The sequence below is a fragment of the Leptodactylus fuscus genome, chromosome 1, assembly GCF_031893055.1.
Source record: "Leptodactylus fuscus isolate aLepFus1 chromosome 1, aLepFus1.hap2, whole genome shotgun sequence".
NCBI lineage: Eukaryota > Metazoa > Chordata > Amphibia > Anura > Leptodactylidae > Leptodactylus > Leptodactylus fuscus.
Window position 1 is genome coordinate 114606287 of NC_134265.1, and position 19555 is coordinate 114625841.

Sequence of the window (19555 nt, forward strand, 5' to 3'; positions counted from 1 at the left end):
TGGTGCCTGATATGCTATATTTAGACCTCATGCACACGACTGAGTGTGTATCCGATGTGGGGCTGAGTTTGTAGTACGGTCTGAGTACATTCCATATGCATTCACATTTGATGGCGGCTTCAAACGTATTCTTTTCTGGTGACACATAGAAGAATAGGACCTGCTCTATAAAAATCCATTTCAACAGAATCAATCAGAAGCCCCAACAGACGTGAAGGCATAACAGAATGAACTGAGGATCATCCAATTGAATTCCGTTGCAAACTCAGCGCCACGTGGGATGCACATTTGGTCATGTGCATGGGGCCTTAGTACTTAGTACTGTTAAAAGGGCGATGTCCGGTAGGAGCAGGCAAAGGGTATGAGCTCTGACATTGTCTTTTTCTTATTGGATGTCTTAAGCACGCCCCCTTCCCTTTTGACATTAAAGAGCTTAAATATCACATCAGGCACCAAAACTAACTGCACTTGTGGCTCGGGAATGGTGGGGGCTAGTGAAAAAATACAACTATGCCCGAATCAGTGGAGCAGCAGCTATTAACATATGCTAAGAACTTCTTGGTGGTGAAAGGCCCTCTTTAAGTACTAATTGACCCATAAACCTTGTTAAACAAGCAAGTGGCATTGTAAGCTTAATAGTGTATCCAGCCTTAGCACCATATACACAGAGTAGACTTCATTCAACCAGTAGAAAAGCCAATAAGCTTCAAGCAGCCAGTGGGAAAATTGCACGCACAAATACACTCCTCAAGTATAATAGTAATTCTGAGAATTGCTTTTAAATAATTTCCTTTATATTCTTCCTATTATTGGTTTAAAACATACTCCTATAGGTAAAATGCTTTATTTTAGCAAATGGAGCGATAAAATCACATCATCCTCTTGACTGCATTTTGCAGAGCGTGTGGTCATTCAGGCTTCAAACTATAAACTCATGTATTTTCACCATAGTATTTACTTGCATATAAGAAGAATGCATACACAGTAATTTCCTGATATATAATAGACATCAATGTAAACGTTCCATTGTTATGTCTGTAAATGATATTTGTATAAATAAGACATTCTAATGTCAGAATCCAAGGATTATACAAGATGAGTAGTGCTACATCCATACTTCAGAAGACATCTGTACTATGTGGACTCTTGCAGGAAATTCCTTCACTGTCCGACAGGTAGTGCTCCCTTTACCTAGAAAAAGAGGCTCTTCAGCAGCTGCAGTGTGTATTATACAGTTATTTATCTTTAATGCAAACAAATACATGAATACACACCACAGACTCTACAGCCTTTCTCTATGAAAAGGATACAGGAGTTTCATATCAATCAGTGGTGTTATGGAAGCCGACCTCAGCCGGCCTTACACATGGAGTACTGTAACTGTTAACTGAGCGCTCCTTCGTCCAACAGCTATTTAAGATTAATTATAAACATGCAAGCTCAGCTTGGCTAAGCGTATATGTTTATTAAGAGTCAAAAACAGCGATCTGGTGTAAAGTATCTACAAAAGAAACAGAAAACACAAAAGAGAGAGCGCCAATCCGATCCTCGTGTTATACCATTTAGGCGTCATCACACACACAAATACTTGATCACCTTTTTAGGTTGTGAGGAAGTAACCACAACCTAATACCATGTAGAAAACAAATCAATCCGTCCGGCAGGGCAGCAACTGGAGATCCACCACTAGGACAGGAATCCAGGATGGACCAACCAAAACCAGCAGGATTGGGCAGAAGGACCGGTGCTCACCCAATATCTTTATCAGGAAATCTTTTTTATTATTGCAGTCAAATAAACACAATATGTTAACCCTCGAAACGTGTTGTACACTTGAAAAAGAGGGTTAACCCTCGAAATTTGTGTTGTGTATTCGCGTTGTGTATATTTGACTGCAATAAGAAATAAGATTTCCTGCCCAGTCCTGCTGGATTTGGTTGGTCCATTCTGGTTTCCTCACAGAAGAAACAGTATCATTCGTACCCAATCCTTCCTTTTCCCAAAGTCTGCTGTAATGAAGAGTAGGAAAAGTCCCATATGCATTAGGGCAGTGATGGTGAACCTTGTAGAGACCGAGTGCCCAAAATGCAACCCAAAACCCACTACTGAAAAACTACTGAAACTGAAAAAACTGCACCTTTTTTTTGTAAAAGATACTACAGTCAAATGTAGCTCTATGAAGTAGGAAAATGAAACCCCATGGGTCCAAAACCACCAAAAATCAGCGACGAGAAAAGAGGATGGAGGAAACCAGCTGGATGCCCAGAAGACTCCATTACAGTCTGGGGGTCAGTGGGTGTGCGCGGACAGGCTCACCATCATTTGAGTCCCCCTCCCATATCAATAATAGTGATGTGTGCCTTTAATAAGAGCAGAAACATACCTTTGTAACCACAAACCAATGCAGAGGTAACCTGTTAAGTGCAATAGGGGTGGGGCCTATTTTGCCAGCTTTGTCTATAGACAACTGTAGCGCAGGAGAGGTTGAAGATGGCAATGACAGCTAAGGGGGCAGCATTGGGTAGTGACAATTCCATAGAAAGTTGGGACATTTCCAAGTGTCTTAAACATTCCAGATTAGATCAAGAGATTTAAGCCAAATGCTGCTAAAGAGTGAATAAAAAAAAAAAAAAAAAAAACTCAGCAGAAAACAATGCTGCAAAAATACTTGTGTTTTATACTGCATTTATCATTATTTGTCTCTCTCTTCTAAGTCTATGGGGAAAACTTGGCTTTCCACAAGTAAAATTAATATTCTGCGTTTTTCAAAAATACATATGATTTTGAAAAGAATGGAGTTTTTGGTAACACTTTCTTCTGTACTGAGTGGACAAGATTAAGTGAAATCTCATTGATATTGCTGGGACAGTTCTGCAATATATGGCCTTATCCCTGTACAAACGGACATCTGCTGTGTCAGTGTCCTGGCCACATTTTTAACAGATAGCACGGGTATAGTAGAACGGGTTCAAATAGGGGGCTGTGATATCAGGGGCAAAATTCAGGTCCTAGTCCTGTCTGTTTTGTGGCCCGGGCTCATTGCAAAAATGAATTGGCCTGTGAAGGTCATGGGCGGCACAGAGAAATCATCCACGTGCTGCCCGTGCCATTTCACCTTCATATGCACTTAGCCTGAATCAGGGTTGGATCTTGGCCTACCTCCATTTAATACTAAGGGTCCATTCACACGGAGGAAAATGATGAGGAATTTGGTGTGGAATTTCAGCGCTGAAAAAAAGTCACCCCATGGGAGGCTTTTTTTTTTCAGCGCTGAAATTCCACACCAAATTCCTCACCATTTTCCTCCGTGTGAATGGACCCTGAGAGTGATTTTACACATAGCATTGTCAGGAAACATTCTACTTTTTTTGTATTTTTGTGGCATTTGTCCTGTTTTGTTTTTTTATTCTTCAAAAGATACTGCAGTCAGATGTAGCTCCATATAGTAGGGAAACATAAAATGCACCATGTAAAATTAATGTCATTGTAGTGGTTTTTTTTTCACTTTGGTGCATTTTAGGGTCTTTGTTGTGTTGAAATTAATGGCACAATAAAAATCACATTCACAATTTAGAAAAAAAAAACCCACAAAACAGAGTGTATGTATGTGAATAAAGCCTAAGAAGAGTAAAATCACTATGCAGTGCTGCTGAGGAAATGTGCTCAAGGATCACTGCTAGAGCTATGCTGTCAGAAGAAGCTGTGATTATGACTATACTATGATTGGTCCATAGTGCTTGTGGTTGGGTGGGACACGTCTGCTATGCCCCAACTTTCTAGAGAATTAGGGTAGAAAATCTGGAATTTCCTTCTACCACTCCTGCCATAGAAATGAAAAAGTTCCAGGTGCCAAAACTGACCAGACGTAGAGGAATATGTAAGAGGGATGACTCTCCCAAGGAATATCTGTTTGTAGGTTTATTTTTATTTCATATGAATATTACTGAGTCTTATTAGAAATGTCACCAATATTCATGTAAAAAATATATCCAATAGCAAAGTTCCGAGCAACAACCCTTCATCTGGCTAGGCATAATGCAAAAATACTGGCGTAGATACAAAATACATACATAGATAAGTATACATATATAGAAAGAAATTACAGAGACCTCACAATAGCTAAGGACTTAGGAACACTTCATCATTATATCTGAATATATAAAGTAGATTAATTAGAATACAGCAGCAGGCCTCAGAATAATGAAAAGGATGCAAGAGAACAGTATATACTGACTATACAAGGATACAACAGAAAAAAACAAACAAATAACATAACACAAAAAAGTATTTGCTAAAAGTAGTAATGTAATGCACTGAATATAATCCAAACAAGCAGTATATTCTGACTATATAGGCATATTTAAATTAGGGAAAAAATAGGAAAAAACTGAAAAAAACAAATAACAATATCAAGTAATATAAATAGCAATGCTAAAAGAAATAATATAATTCAGTGACTATAATGCAAACAAGCAGTATATACTGGCTATGTAGGGATATTTGACCTCCTGTACCTTTGCTGTATTGCTTCCTGGGATTTTAACCCAGTGGATGCCATAGCTGCTGGGTCTCCAAGGCAAACATTACCAATGCGCCATTTTGGGCTCGATCACTGGCCCACAAAGTGAGATCTAAACATTCCCCAAAATGGTATTAATAAAAAGTACATCCACCATATTCTGATTGTTTCAAGTTTTCCATTAGATTGTACGGAATATTATACGTTACCATTACAAAGTACAATTTGTCCTACAAACATTAAGCCCTCATACCGCTCTGTAAACAGAAAAAATAAAAAAAAAGTGATGGCTTTTGGAAGGCAAGGAGTAAAACCAAAAATAAAAATAATGGCTGTAGTGTGAAGGGGTTAAACCTATCTCTCCCCCCCCCCCTGTTTTTCCTTCCCTTTTTTTTAGCCTACATTGGTTATCCTTTCACCTTCTTACCATATTACTCTATAGGTTCCCCCTGATTGGCATTTCACATTTGACAGCCCTATCTGTTCACATTGAACCCCCAGACTCATTACCTCATATATTATATTTTTACCTTTATGCGATTTTATGCAGATATTATTATTGGGACACCCAGTTATATTATTACTAAACATTCTTTGCAGTCAGTGCATACTGCTTGTTTGCCTTCTATTCATTGTATTATATTGTTCCTTCTAACATTATATTGCCGTTTCCTGCTGTTATATCCCTGCACAGTTAGTATATACTATTTTCTCACATTACATATATATTCCTACAGTCAGTATATACTGCTTGCCTGCATTATTTTACTTCTTTAAACTATATTGTTATTAGTTTTTTCAGTTTTTTTCCTTTCACTGTCAGTATATACTGCTCGCTCGCATTACAGACAAGCTCTTTGCTTTGAATGTCCCCTACATAGACAGTGTATACTGCTTGTTTGCATTATATTCACTGCCTTTTTCCTTCTAGCATTATATTGTTGTTTCCTGTTGTTGTATCAGTATCTACTTTTTACCAGTATTATATGCTCTTTGCTTTAAGTATACCTAGAGTCAGTCTATACTGCTTGCTTTATATTCATTGTGTTAGATTCCTACTTTAGCATTATATTGCCATTTGTTTTTGTTGTTGTATCCTTACATTGTCAGTATATACTGTGTGCTCATATTCTATTCATTACTCTCAGGCCTGCTTCTGTATTATAACTAGTTATTAGCTGAGCTATTTCCTATGCAGTCTGTAATTTCCTTCCATTATGCATATATATATATATATATATATATATATATATATATATATATACACTTCTATATGTGTTCTGTGCCTATTACCTCAGATATACTCTGCTGAAGGCTTGCTATTGGATAGACTTGGATTTTGGTGCCATTGCTAATGTGACTCTCTAATATTCCTATGAAATAGAAGGACAAGCAGATATTCGTGTGGAGTGCCGTCCCTCTTCTTTGATATTTGACTCCTGCCATAGAAATCACTTCAAGCTGCCTGGCAGTCAGAAGGACTGAGCTCCATTTCCGTTGTGTGTGAGCTGCGGAACAAAAACAAGCCGGTCCCTCCTCATCCTCAGCACATCCCTGCCTCAGCCTCCCCTCAGCTGCTGCGCGCCCACTCACTGGAGTCCACGAGTCTGGGAACTTGTGCCCTGTCCCGGCAGCGGGCACTAGCAGTCACCTTGTGGATTGGATTCTTGATAAGGAGTTTGGAGCCTTCCCCTCATGCCCCCTGCTGAGATGCCCATCTTCTCCCCCCTGCCAGCTGCCTCTGGGGGACTTTGAAACTTTGCAGTGAGCTGGGTGTCTGGGATGCAGATTGAGCAATCGGCTTCTCTGGGTCGGATGGGGATGAGGAGAGGAAAGTTCACTGGGATGGAGGGAACATGTGTGAAGGAATGGACTCGGCTTCTTGTTAAGGGGACACCAGGGTCTTACTTCTTCTTTGTGGTGATTTTAATGCTTTGCTGTATGAGCTGTGGAAGTGGCCAAGAACTCAATCCTAGAGGAAAGAATGTGTGCAAGTCTGCAGGGTAAGCGCCTGTCCTGGGGCAGAAATATACGTCTTAATATATATATATATATATATATATATATATATATATATATATATGTGTGTGTGTTATACTATATATACTATATCCTACGCCACTGCTGATGTCTTATGTTATTTAAAGGGAGACTCTGAAAAACATTTCTAAAGTAATTCGCCCAAGAGTGCAATATAACGGGTATTATGCAAGTTATGGATGAAGGAATCTTTACTGATAACTTCTTGGTACATCTACAACTATAGCCAAGTTGTTGCTGGTAGCCATAGCAGAAATCCTGCAACCCCTCATGTCAGACTCTGGTAAAACTCTTAGAAATAACTTCCAGGCATATTTGCAGAAAGTCCGGATTGTCTTAAAGGGAAACTCTTTCAAAGTTTTACGTAAAAATAGTATTCCTGCTTTGACCCCTTCACATCTTACACTGAAGCAGTGACATCTCACTAGTACATGCCACTGTGCCAGGTAATAGTGCCAGGGCAGACAGGGATGCCAGTGACATACCTATAGGACATACTTATAGGATGGGGGGGGGGGGGGTGATGCTGGCTCAACAGCTGAGGTCTGAGAAAAGAAGATGGACGAAGATGCTTGAAGTCCTAGAAGTTTGGAATATTATAAAAGAGTGGGTGTAAGGATAAACAAATTTAACCTGGAATATTTAGTAACGCTGCGAGGAGGAGATTATATTGTGTCACAATAAGAAGTATGAAGAACTAATCCGTTCCTATGTATCAGTAAGTTTCCAATAGGAGGGGCCGCAGGGTTGCATAACATAGTATTGATTGGTTCAGTGTGTTCAGCACTTGTAGGCAATGGCACACACCATAGGAAGTCTATATCTCTCCCTCTAGCTGTGAGCTCTGCTGCTTAATGAAGAGTGACAGTGAGCACGGATTTGTCATTGACAGGCGGAGAATTGCATAGAAAGTCTTCAGAAATTACCACCAAACAGCAGTCATCTCTAAATGATGTGAATTTCCAGTTCCTTTAATTTTTTATAATAACTTGCTGTACCTGAGACTTTTCTAACAGTTAATTACGTTACTTCTCCTCAACACTTCAATTATATTGCAATATATTGCTTTTGGAAGGCAATAAATCTCCGCTAATGTGATGAATATATCCTTTACCTGAATTCTTTATGGATTCTGGAATGAAATCCTGGAAGGTATAAATTGTAACAAGTGGCAGAACTTAATTAGGAGATTAATACTTCTATTTTTGCCCTAATCATTTCTATAGCGACAGATTTATTTCTGTTGGGGACACTTAAAGAGTAAATGGAGGGGTCGGACATAATTACCTGCATTAACTTCTACCGTTTTTTTTCTATACAACTTTTGCCCCCTAGCTTGGAACGACAGCACCATCGCTAGCATGTTGTAAATTGGTTGATATGCTTTAGGGCCTACAATAGGATGGAAAGAAAATCCATAGCAGAAATCCGAGACTGACCATAGATTTCTGCCATAGATTTGCACGCTGATGTAGCCCGCTCAGTGAGGATTATCCAATGGGGGGATTTATTATAAGGGGAATTTTTAAAGTCAGTTTTGCATAGAATAGCATAGAATAGAATAGAATGATACTTTATCCCCATGGGGAAATTGGATAACGCTTGAGTCTGTGTTGCTGTATTTGCGCCAAATTTATCAAATGTTGCACAAAGTTTGATACATTTGGTGCATCTATAAGCCAACGCTATTCTGAGATGTTACTCCTCTTTCTATTCTACCCACTCCAATCTAGAGTACAGACAGCTGGATCCAATCCATGAACAAATGAACTCATAAAGTCACTATTTCGCAATGTTGTGACTTTTTACAGTAGAACTCTGCAGTGCAAGACTTTATATATTACCCCCAAATGGGTCCATTCACCGTACATCCTTGTCACACCCCCTTTTTGGAAAGAGGTGAGAATGGTGTAAAGATAGCACTTGGAACAATTTGAGCTTTGCATCTTTTTAACATCATAAAAGTGGTGACTGTCAGTTTTCACGTGGATTTTGGTGCAAAACACATGTTTCGGGGTCAAAACTCAGCAATACATACATATATATATATATATATATATATATATATATATATACACAATATATATGTATACCACTCTGAAGACTACAAGCTGTAGCTTACAGCTGAAAAAGATATGTGGCATTTTTAATAAGAGGGTATTTATTACTAGGAGCCTCACTGTCCCTGTGTGACATCTGTTGCTTTAAGACATGCGGTCAAAGTGATAGTTTAGCTTCAGTCACAAAATGTGATCATCATCAAGTGGAAGGTTATAGGAATGTCCTTTTCATTTTGTGCAAGGTCATTGACTTAAAAATGCAGAAATTGTTCCTGATGTAACTCTGATATTGTTAACATTTGGGACTTTTTTTTAGCCAGACGTGGTGTGTAACAGTGGAGTCATTGTAAAAATGTGGTGTAAGCTTTAATGTGCTCGGGAGGGCCTTCAGAGGGGAAATACAGAGTGTTAAGAAAGTTATTGCCGCCTTTTCCTTACATTGTAGCAGTAGACAGAGTTACATATTAAGTGGCAGGCCCAGTGTGCTCTCGGCTCTGCAGCTTTTTAACTGAAGACTAATTCATGGATTGCTATTCATCAGTAGTATTAAAGGAGGTTTTCAGGCTAAAAAGATTGATGACCTATTCTAAAGATATGTCATCTATATCAGATCGGTGAGGATCTGACACTTGGCACATCCACTGATCAGCCAATACACAGAGAATGTAGCAGGAAGCTGACAGCGCTGTTCTATGTAGTGGCCAAACAAGGTTACTACAGGTCAGGTTAGATTCATTTGAATGGGAGCTAAGCTACAGTGACTTGGTTCAGCCACTAGACAGAGAACAGAACTATCTGCTTCCTGTTCCATTTTCTGTATATCGGCTGCTGAGACTTAATCTGTGAGAGTAAAGGTGACATCCTGATCTGATATTGATGACCGATCCTAAGGACCCTTTCAGGCTCAGGCCCCACGTAGCGAACCTCAGCGAAAAAGCGCTGCAGAATCTCATCCACTTTGCAGCTTGGAACCCCAGCTTTAGGGACCTAAAAAAATAAAACATACTCACCTGTCCCTTGGCTTGTTCCAGCAGAAGTTGTAAGGAAAGGAACCAGGACGTCTCTCCCATATGTCACCTGTGACGTCCTGGGACCTTTCCTGGCCTCAGCGCTCACGCGTGACGAGGATTTCTGCCGAAACAAGCGCAAGACCAGACAGGGAACCAACGCCAGGGACAGGTGAGTTTGTTTAGTTTTTTTTTTTTTTTTTACCTTCCCTGGCCTCCAGGAAAAAATCTGTATCAAGATCCTTGTGGAGATTTATGAAGCAAAATAAGTCAGAACTTTGTCATGAACTGCACCAAGAAAAATGGGAATACATGGCTTGCATCAAATTTATTATCCGTTCTAGAAAAATTGGTTTGGCTAAAAGGATTTGTAAAATGTTCCAGCCAAGAATGTTTAGCAGTATGTTGTAAACGTAGCATATAACCAGCATTATATGTAATAAATGTATTGTAGTTTCTGTCTATTCTAGTTTTATACTGTCTAAGACTGAGACAGAACTAGTAAATTTCCCCCATTTGTTGGACACAGACTATATAAATAGTTTTGACAGTTGGCCATACAGTAACCAGTCATACTACAGAACTTTAAGTTCCTTGGATCCAATGTCAAATCTGTAACAGGCCCCCACCTACCATGTGCCATATATATATATATATATATATATATATATATATATATATATATATATATATATGGTTTTCATATGTGGCTGTCTGCCACATTCACCATTGTTATGTTTGCTAAGTTCCCAATGGCTTCCCCTGCACTCTTATCAGAATGTCCCTGGGCTCTGTTCACATCTCGTTCTACCCTCCCATTGGTGAGATTTCCTATTGCATACATTCAGCATGCATTGCCCTTAGGCTTCCATGATAAAAAAAAACCATACACCTTGTGGGATGTATTTTTACTGTAGACCATAGCACACAATAACACAACAGACTGTGCTTTCCTATACAGTAAAATAAATAAAATGTATTCTGATGCATTGTGGTTCAGAAAATAGCAACGGAATACTTTTTTTGCATCCACTGGGTAAATGGAGCCCTATGGATACAATCAGTGTATGTGCTGGGATCTTTTCGGAGCAGATTGTAAATATATATATATATATATATACAGTCCTATGAAAAAGTTTGGGCACCCCTATTAATCTTAATCATTTTTAGTTCTAAATATTTTGGTATTTGCAACAGCCATTTCAGTTTGATATATCTAATAACTGATGGACACAGTAATATTTCAGGATTGAAATGAGGTTTATTGTACTAACAGAAAATGTGCAATATGCATTAAACCAAAATTTGACCGGTGCAAAAGTATGGGCACCTCAACAGAAAAGTGACATTAATATTTAGTAGATCCTCCTTTTGCAAAGATAACAGCCTCTAGTCGCTTCCTGTAGCTTTTAATCAGTTCCTGGATCCTGGATAAAGGTATTTTGGACAAACAATTCAAGTTCAGTTAAGTTAGATGGTCGCCGAGCATGGACAGCCCGCTTCAAATCATCCCACAGATGTTCAATGATATTCAGGTCTGGGGACTGGGATGGCCATTCCAGAACATTGTAATTGTTCCTCTGCATGAATGCCTGAGGATTTGGAGCGGTGTTTTGGATCATTGTCTTGCTGAAATATCCATCCCCGGCGTAACTTCAACTTCGTCACTGATTCTTGAACATTATTCTCAAGAATCTGCTGATACTGAGTGGAATCCATGCGACTCTCAACTTTAACAAGATTCCCGATGCCGGCATTGGCCACACAGCCCCAAAGCATGATGGAACCTCCACCAAATTTTACAGTGGGTAGCATGTGTTTTTCTTGGAATGCTGTTTCTTTTTGGACGCCATGCATAACGCCTTTTTTTATAACCAAACAACTCAATTTTTGTTTCCAAAATGAAGCTGCCTTGTCCAAATGTGCTTTTTCATACCTCAGGCAACTCTATTTGTGGCGTACATGCAGAAACGGCTTCTTTCTCATCACTCTCCCATACAGCTTCTATTTGTGCAAAGTGCGCTGTATAGTTGACCGATGCACAGTGACACCATCTGCAGCAAGATGATGCTGCAGCTCTTTGGAGGTGGTCTGGATTGTCCTTGACTGTTCTCACCATTCTTCTTCTCTGCCTTTCTGATATTTTTCTTGGCCTGCCACTTCTGGGCTTAACAAGAACTGTCCCTGTGGTCTTCCATTTCCTTACTATGTTCCTCACAGTGGAAACTGACAGGTTAAATCTCTGAGACAACGTTTTGTATCCTTCCCCTGAACAACTATGTTGAACAATCTTTGTTTTCAGATCATTTGAGAGCGGGCTGTCCATGTTCGGCGACCATCAAACTTAACTGAACTTGAATTGTTTTGTAGAAAGAAATGGTCCAAAATACCTTCATCCAGGATCCAGGAACTGATTAAAAGCTACAGGAAGCGACTAGAGGCTGTTATCTTTGCAAAAGGAGGATGTACTAAATATTAATGTCACTTTTCTGTTGAGGTGCCCATATTTTTGCACCGGTCAAATTTTGGTTTAATGCATATTGCGCATTTTCTGTTAGTACAATAAACCTCATTTCAATCCTGAAATATTACTGTGTCCATCAGTTATTAGATATATCAAACTGAAATGGCTGTTGCAAACACCAAAATATTTAGAACTAAAAATGATTAAGATTAATAGGGGTGCCCAAACTTTTTCATAGGACTGTATATAACACTATGGGGGATGTATCATTGTTTTTTATGCCAGAACTTGAGCTCTCTGGTCCACCATTGTTTACCAGGTGTAGTACCCACCAATCAGAGATGTTAGGCCATGAATATTGTAGTCCTAGAAAACCACTGTAGTGTACTGTATGTCTTAAAGTGAATTACACTTTATGTTGCGTGTACCTGAAGAATGGTCAATCTCAAATGTCTAGTGACACATTTAACATTTAGGTCATATACTGTATATACCGTATTTTTCGGACTATAAGACGCACTGGACTATAAGACGCACCCAGGTTTTAGAGGAGAAAAATAGGGAAAAAAAATTTTCAGGCAAAAAATGGTAAAATATTTAATATATGGGAGTTGTAGTTTTGGAACAGCTGCAAGGCCACATTGACAGGTGACCCTGCAGCTGTACGGGGATGTATAGGGCGTTTTTTTTGTGGGGCCAGGTGTAGACCGGGCATTTTCAGACACAGGGATACCTAATGTATATGTTTCACAGTAATGTTATACTTTTATATGTATTCTAGGGAAAGGAGGTGAACTTTTATTTATTTTATTTTTTATTATATTTTTTTTAAGTGTTTTTTTTTTTTTTTTTTTTACTATTTTATTATCCCCCGCCTAGGGGGCTTGAACCTGCAATCATTTGATTGCAAGTCCCATAGACGGCAATACAAGTGTATTGCCGTCTATGGGAGATTCTATACATTACTATCGCGGAGGGTCATAGACCAGCCGCGATAGTAATATATATCTATGACAGGCCTGAGAGCCTTCATTATGCTCCCGGCTGTCATCGGAACAGGTCGGCTCCTGCGGCCTCGCCGTGCAGGAGCCGGCCTGCATCACTAAAGGTATGAGGCCGGGGGGGGCTAACTGACTGTCGGGACCTGCGGTGGAGGAGTGGGTTTGCAGCATGGCCGCGCTACTGCCACCGCTGGTTTTCTTCAGCGGCAGTAGTGCGGCAATCTGCAGGCCCCGGCAACTAAGACAGTCCCCGGCATCTGCTGTAATAGACCGGCGGATGCCGGGGAGTGTCTTAGCTGCCGGGGCCTGCAGTATTGTCACACTTCTGCCGCTGAAGAAAACCAGCGGTGGCAGTAGCGCGGCCATGCTGCAAACCCACATTCAGACTATAAGACGCACCCTCATTTTCCTCCGAAATTTGGGGGAAAAAAAGTGCGTCTTATAGTCCGAAAAATACGGTAATTCATGTGGCTGGAGTATATCTGCACACATCTGCTTGTGCTAGATGCTCATTCTTCAGACCTCGCGATTCGGTCTGAAGACACACCCTCCTCCGGACTAGGTCCATTCATTGGGCCTAATCCGGAGCGGAGTGCGCGGCTGGGTGCCGGTGCAGTGCACCAGCTTTCAGTCGCGGCTACCCCGTTTTTGGTCTGGAACCTAAGGGGGCGTCTGAACTTACCCTAACCGTTTTGGCTTTGGCCTACTCCTAAGGGCGTTGTCCAACTGGGCCCCTGGTTTTTACCATATTACGCTTGTATAGGCATTTGGTCTTTGTTGCAGAGAATACCTCTAGGAGTAGTCCTGATGTTAGTGACAGCTGTATTTTACAGCAATATCTCAGTCTGGTTTTATACATATATATGTTTATACACTTGTAGTACTATCATTTGTTTGTGCACTAAATGCATGGATTGTTAGATTTGGGGGCTAGCCATGACCTGCTCCCCAATCTTATTTGAATAAATTCATTTATAATAACGTTTTTGTCTATGATATATGGTATTTATGGTGTATTTATTAGTAGGGGCACATTTGTAGGACTTTCTGTTGTGTGGTTGGTGTCCCCTGTTAAAACGGAGGCAATTTTTCTGGGTAATTGTAGGCCTACTATATTACATATTTTATTTATATGCCTTAATTTTTTATTTTTTTTACTCATTCAGAACACAATATGGTCATAATACACCTTTGGTAGAAATTTTAACATTAGTTTAGCTCCAATTATAAGAGAAATGTGTTCTCCAAATAAACACTGCAGATCTGATCTGGGTACAGAGCAGATTACATGACTATCAGGCTGGAAGGAAGTCGCATCATGGCAGCCTCCATAGCTATACTCACATCTCTCCTTGAGTGCTGTGTATAGAGCACTCAGGAAGGCAGGAATGGGACTAAACTGTCCCTGCCTTGTCTTTGGGATGTCCAGCTGTTCCTGGTATGGCTTAGTATGTCCTTTTAGAGTTACCAATATCTGGACATAAAAAGTCAGCAAAAGGTTAAAGGGCCAGTAAACCCTATATGCAAGGACTGAAACACAATGCCTATGACCAGGACGAAGTGCGGCGGGCACAGGGATGACACTGGCAAGCACAGACATATGGTTTTAATTGTTTAAGTTTATATTATAAGGAGCTATTTGTAATACATAAGACTGTTTTCATACATACTTTTATATTCTTGCGTACAGATCTTCTTTAAGTGTCTTATGTTTACACCTGTTAGCATCAAAGCAGTGAATGTAGACACATTTTAGGAAAAATTTTGGTAACAATTTATATGCAGTAGAGATGAAATTTGACTTACTCCAGTGTTGGAACTTCCATAAATTCAAGCTATTATTTGTTATTTATATTTAGCACACTAGACATTTAGTTAGCTGAACAGATTACCATTCATATTATTGTTGTGTCCATATAGTTCAATAAGTAATTTTGTTGATTTTTATGCTAAAGAGACATTAATGTCATCAGGTTTGGACTCTTCCACAGAGGAGTAAGGGAATACCTCTGGCACTATATATACCACATGTGCACTGCATACAGATAGGTAGCATATAGCATCTTATCCAGTCTATGTGTCCATATAATAAACTGGCAAGACAATTCAACACTGTACTCCATTTATTATATGTAAAGACACATCAGGTCCCTGAGATGACATTTAGGTGCAGGGGTATACCAACCATTAGTTTTCCTCACCAGGCCCTGCCATCTTGGCTTGAGGCCAACTGCTGTGTGCTCAAGTATTAGTGGCTCAGAGCTATAAAGGGCCTAGTTCAAGGCAAGAGCCAGTCAGCAGACAACAGATAGGATCCCCAGGACAGAAATTGTGTGAGGCAAGAACCGGGTAGCTGGGTGATACAGAAAAAAGTTGCAGTTTAAGGAGTCTGCACATGGATGTCAGACTTTATTTGCATTTATTGTACATTGTACTGACTGGCCTTGAACTCTGGATATCATATATCTACCATCATATGTTTTCAGCCCATACTCACACAGTGGTTTTCTCCACCAGACCCTGTATCTAATATCACAATAATGCTCTTTTCTACTGAGGTACAGAACGACAAGACTTATAGAGAATAGAACTCTGTATTTTGCATATCACTATGGCCAGCATTTTCCTTTTTGTTGTTGGTATATACAGTATGTATTTAATATGTTTTTTCACTTGTTGTAAAGTTGAGTGTCTCTTTGTGTGGTAAAGCCACAGACACCCCGGGGTGGACAGCAGTGGCAGTGTGGTTAATTCATTTTGCTAAAGCAAGACAGGACTGCATTTTACAGAACTGTTAGACTACAGTTTAGAATAGAAGTGTATGGAAAGGGGAGAGGGAGGAGTGAGCAGGAGCCAAGTGAGAGAGAAGAGACAAGAGGCACAGATAGAGCCTTCTAGAGATAAATAGGAAGTTGCTGTCTCACTTCAAGTGCTTTTTTCACATCAATACATGGCATCACTTCTTTGTAATATTCTGCAGTATATGTATATCCTATTGATACTTCTGAGTGTGGGAGAGAGAATTAGATGAGCAGAATCTCCTTTACTAGCTGTAACATCTCTGCCTGTTCGGGCCTCTGCGCCACCCTCTGCTCGCGTCCTGCGGCGCAGGAGGCGTGTGCAGTTTGATAATCTGCTTAAAGTTTTTAGTCGCACTGTGTGAACTCAGCTCTAGATCTGTGATTGCATTTGCACCACACCCGTCTTCTGCCAATGTTGCCTCTGTCCATTAAGTATTTGATTTTGTCTTGCCTGTGATTGACAGCCTGCCTTCCTATCAGGTTCAGGGTGGGTTCTTCCTCCCCTATTTAGTCTTGGCTCACAGTCACACTGGTGCCGGTTATTGCCTCTTGCTTGCTGGTATCTCTTGCTGTTATATTACTTGTATTCTTATCCTTGACCTCTGGCTTCCCTACTGACAATTCTTTTGGACTCTGATTTGGCACTGCATCGCTCTCCTGTTACCGAACCCTGGCTAGCTGACCTCCCTTTGTTGTTGTTCGTCTTGTCTGCGTTTTGTGTTTCACATATTCAGGGAGGGACTATCTTCGTGGTTGTCGCCTATTACCTAGGATAGGGTCTGGCAATATGAAGGGAAAGTGGGGGGCTTCAGCTTAGGGCTCACTCTCTCTGGTGCCCCATCCCAGGGTTTAAACAGTTACTGGGAATTGCTGTCCTAGCAATTCCCTTACACTAGCTGTATATTTTCTATAGCAGATATCATGAAAACTAGTCTCCATCCACCAGCTCTGAGACGCTGAAAATTATTTATTTATTTATTTATTATGCTTACTTATATAGCGCCATCATATTCCGCAGCGCTTTACAGATATTGTCAGTCATTGTCCCATATAGGGCTCACAATCTACATTCCCTATCAGTATGTTTAGAGCCTGCGGAAGAGAAAACTGCTAAAAAAAAGATGAAGAGTACACATGTATACGCACTGTACTATTGATATATGAAAGTTTGTAGACAGGTCAAGTACAGATTAAAAGATGTTCCTATAGGCAAGAGAATAGTAACCCTTTTGAGGTGTGTCCAGTTTGGAGTGTTAGGCATAGTTCAGGGTTCTATTTAAAAACTTACAGCCATCTTATATAAAGCATGTATTTCAAGTCTTCACGAATCTCCCAACTTCTAAACTTTTCCTAAATTTCTTATAGTGCATGACAGTCCAGACATATGGTCTCCTTACCACTAATGCTGCAAGACCTATGGAAACAGCTGCATGTGGCTGTGCCACACTGCTTGTATATTATAGCAAAGTGACATAGCGAGCTCTATTGTTTCTATAACCCAAACCCAGGAGCTACAGCAACAGTGTAACTCACTGTGTTATGCTGTTTCCGGAATTGCCCTCTACTTCTATGGGAATTATTGAAAAAAGCTGATTCCATAACCCCAGACTGTCTCAGATGGCCACAGAGACTAACAAGAGAATACCCTTTTAGGGCTAGTTCACACGTGGGCAAAGGGGAGGTTTTTGACAGCGGAATTCGCTTCAAAAACCTCTCCTTTAACATGGTGGTCTATGTAGACCACTAGCTTTTTTTTTCCTCCTAGCGTTTTCCGCCTGAAGAAGGGACATGACCTTTCTTCAGGCGGAAAACGCCTGAAGAATTGCATAGAAGTGAATGGGAGGCGAAAACCGCGTGGTAAAAAACCGCGCGGTTTTTTGCACACAAAACCGCGCGGTTTTTTGCAAAAAACCGCGCGGTTTTCGCCTGCAGTTTCTATAGCACATATAGGAAAAAAAAAACCCTAGCGAAAACCGCTAGCGAAAACCGCGTCAAAAACCTCGTCAAAAACCGCGTGGAATGCAAAAAACAGCGTCAAAAAAACTCCTCGAGGTTTTTTACCTCGCACAAATAAGCTAGGCGGTTTTCACGTGTGAACTGACCCTTAGACTTTGATATATTGCACACCCAAGGTGTTGTGTTACTCTTTGGTTCCTGTTTTGTAAATGAAATAACCTGGATTTTACATATGTACAGATTTCAAGATATCGTTTTCCAGAGGTTTAGAAAGTTCTAGTACTGAGTGACTTTCAAACTTTTCCTGAAATGTATTCCTGCATGACCTGAGAACGCAGCGAAGCTAGGCTGGAATCTAAAGTCCTTGAAAATAAACATTCCAAGTTAAACATTTTCACTGTGACATGTGATATGTGACATGGAAAAACTAGAAAACATTGCAGATCTGGGAGCTCATGTGACATAATGTTAAGCAGATGTATTGTAAACTCTTTGTTTGCACATAGGTACTTGCATCCTGCTAGATAGGAACAGGTCAGAATGATGAATATAATACATAGAAGATGTGGTCTTGTGGCCAATAGAGACTTGCAGTATAGGCGGTCTATTGATAGAACCTTTTAGAAGAGACATCCTGTAGTGGCCCTACTGCTGCCATACTAGTGGGCACATTAAATAAAAACAACCCGCAGTAAAACTTGTTTTTTAGGTCTGGTAAATAAGCATGGTGCAAGTGTACAGAGCAAGCCTCTTCCTCCAGGACTTCTCCAAGTCTCTGAGAAGCTCTGACATTACATGTACCCACTTCCATGACTATTTCATTTTGTTCTCTTGACTATTCACCTTGGCATGACATTATTTACTATATAGCAACCTGACAAGGATAAAATAGGAAAGGAGAATGTAGTTTTATGACTGAAATCCATTTAACACTGGCGCATTGTAAAATGCTGACTCATAAGCCTATATAATTGTTGGATTGCAGGCCAGGTCCTGGTTCTAATTGCTCTTGGAATGTACTGGAGAAAAGTGTGATGTTGCCGAATGTGTTTAATGTAAACTGTATGCAAGGACCATATTAGAATCCATTCCATATGGTACATTCTCCTCGCTCTAAAGTGAGTTTGAGTATCGCCACATGTTACTTAAACAAAGAGGGGGTTGATGGATAAATATTGTCTTGTTCTGCAACACTGAAGGTCTGTAGTAAATGCTCTGCTCGGCTTATGCTATAAGTATTCTGTATCTTTTAAGGGAAAATCTGCTATCCGCTGTGAATAACTTTTAGCACATTCCGTAATATATTGTGTTTACACATACTGGTATACGTTTTGGATGTTTTGTTCATTTTGCATGTTACTATTATCCTTTATTGCATTTAATTTTATTCCTTTAATGCTTTCTGTTAAATAATGCAAAGAATAATATACGGTAATGGAAAGTGTTCGTTAGTAAACTGTACTTGTGACTAATTCATGTATACATCATTTCTTTGGGTATGGAGTGCCAGGGACCATCATCTACAGTAAGAATGCTTATATAGTGCAGTGAATGCACCTCAAAACAGTTCTGTATCCCCTCACAACCCCTTTAAGACATGTTTAGTTAAAGAGGACCTTTCACCATATCTGGGCACATGCAGTGCTATATACTGCCGGAAAGCTGACAGTGCGCTGAATTCAGCACACTGTCGGCTTTCCTGATCTG

At 40.1% G+C, this 19555-nt stretch overlaps 1 protein-coding gene across 3 annotated transcripts in view; it reads left to right on the plus strand.

Annotated features, from left to right (window-relative positions):
• The first annotated feature begins 6058 nt into the window (after positions 1-6058).
• The window catches only part of SCARF2 (scavenger receptor class F member 2), a 171003-nt gene continuing 157506 nt past the window's right edge, over positions 6059-19555 (plus strand). For all 3 annotated transcript variants that reach the window (XM_075276277.1, XM_075276293.1, XM_075276285.1), the window contains exon 1: positions 6059-6522. In XM_075276277.1, the coding sequence (XP_075132378.1) occupies positions 6302-6522 (221 nt within the window). In that variant the 5' untranslated portion in view covers positions 6059-6301. The remainder of the gene's footprint in view (positions 6523-19555) is intronic.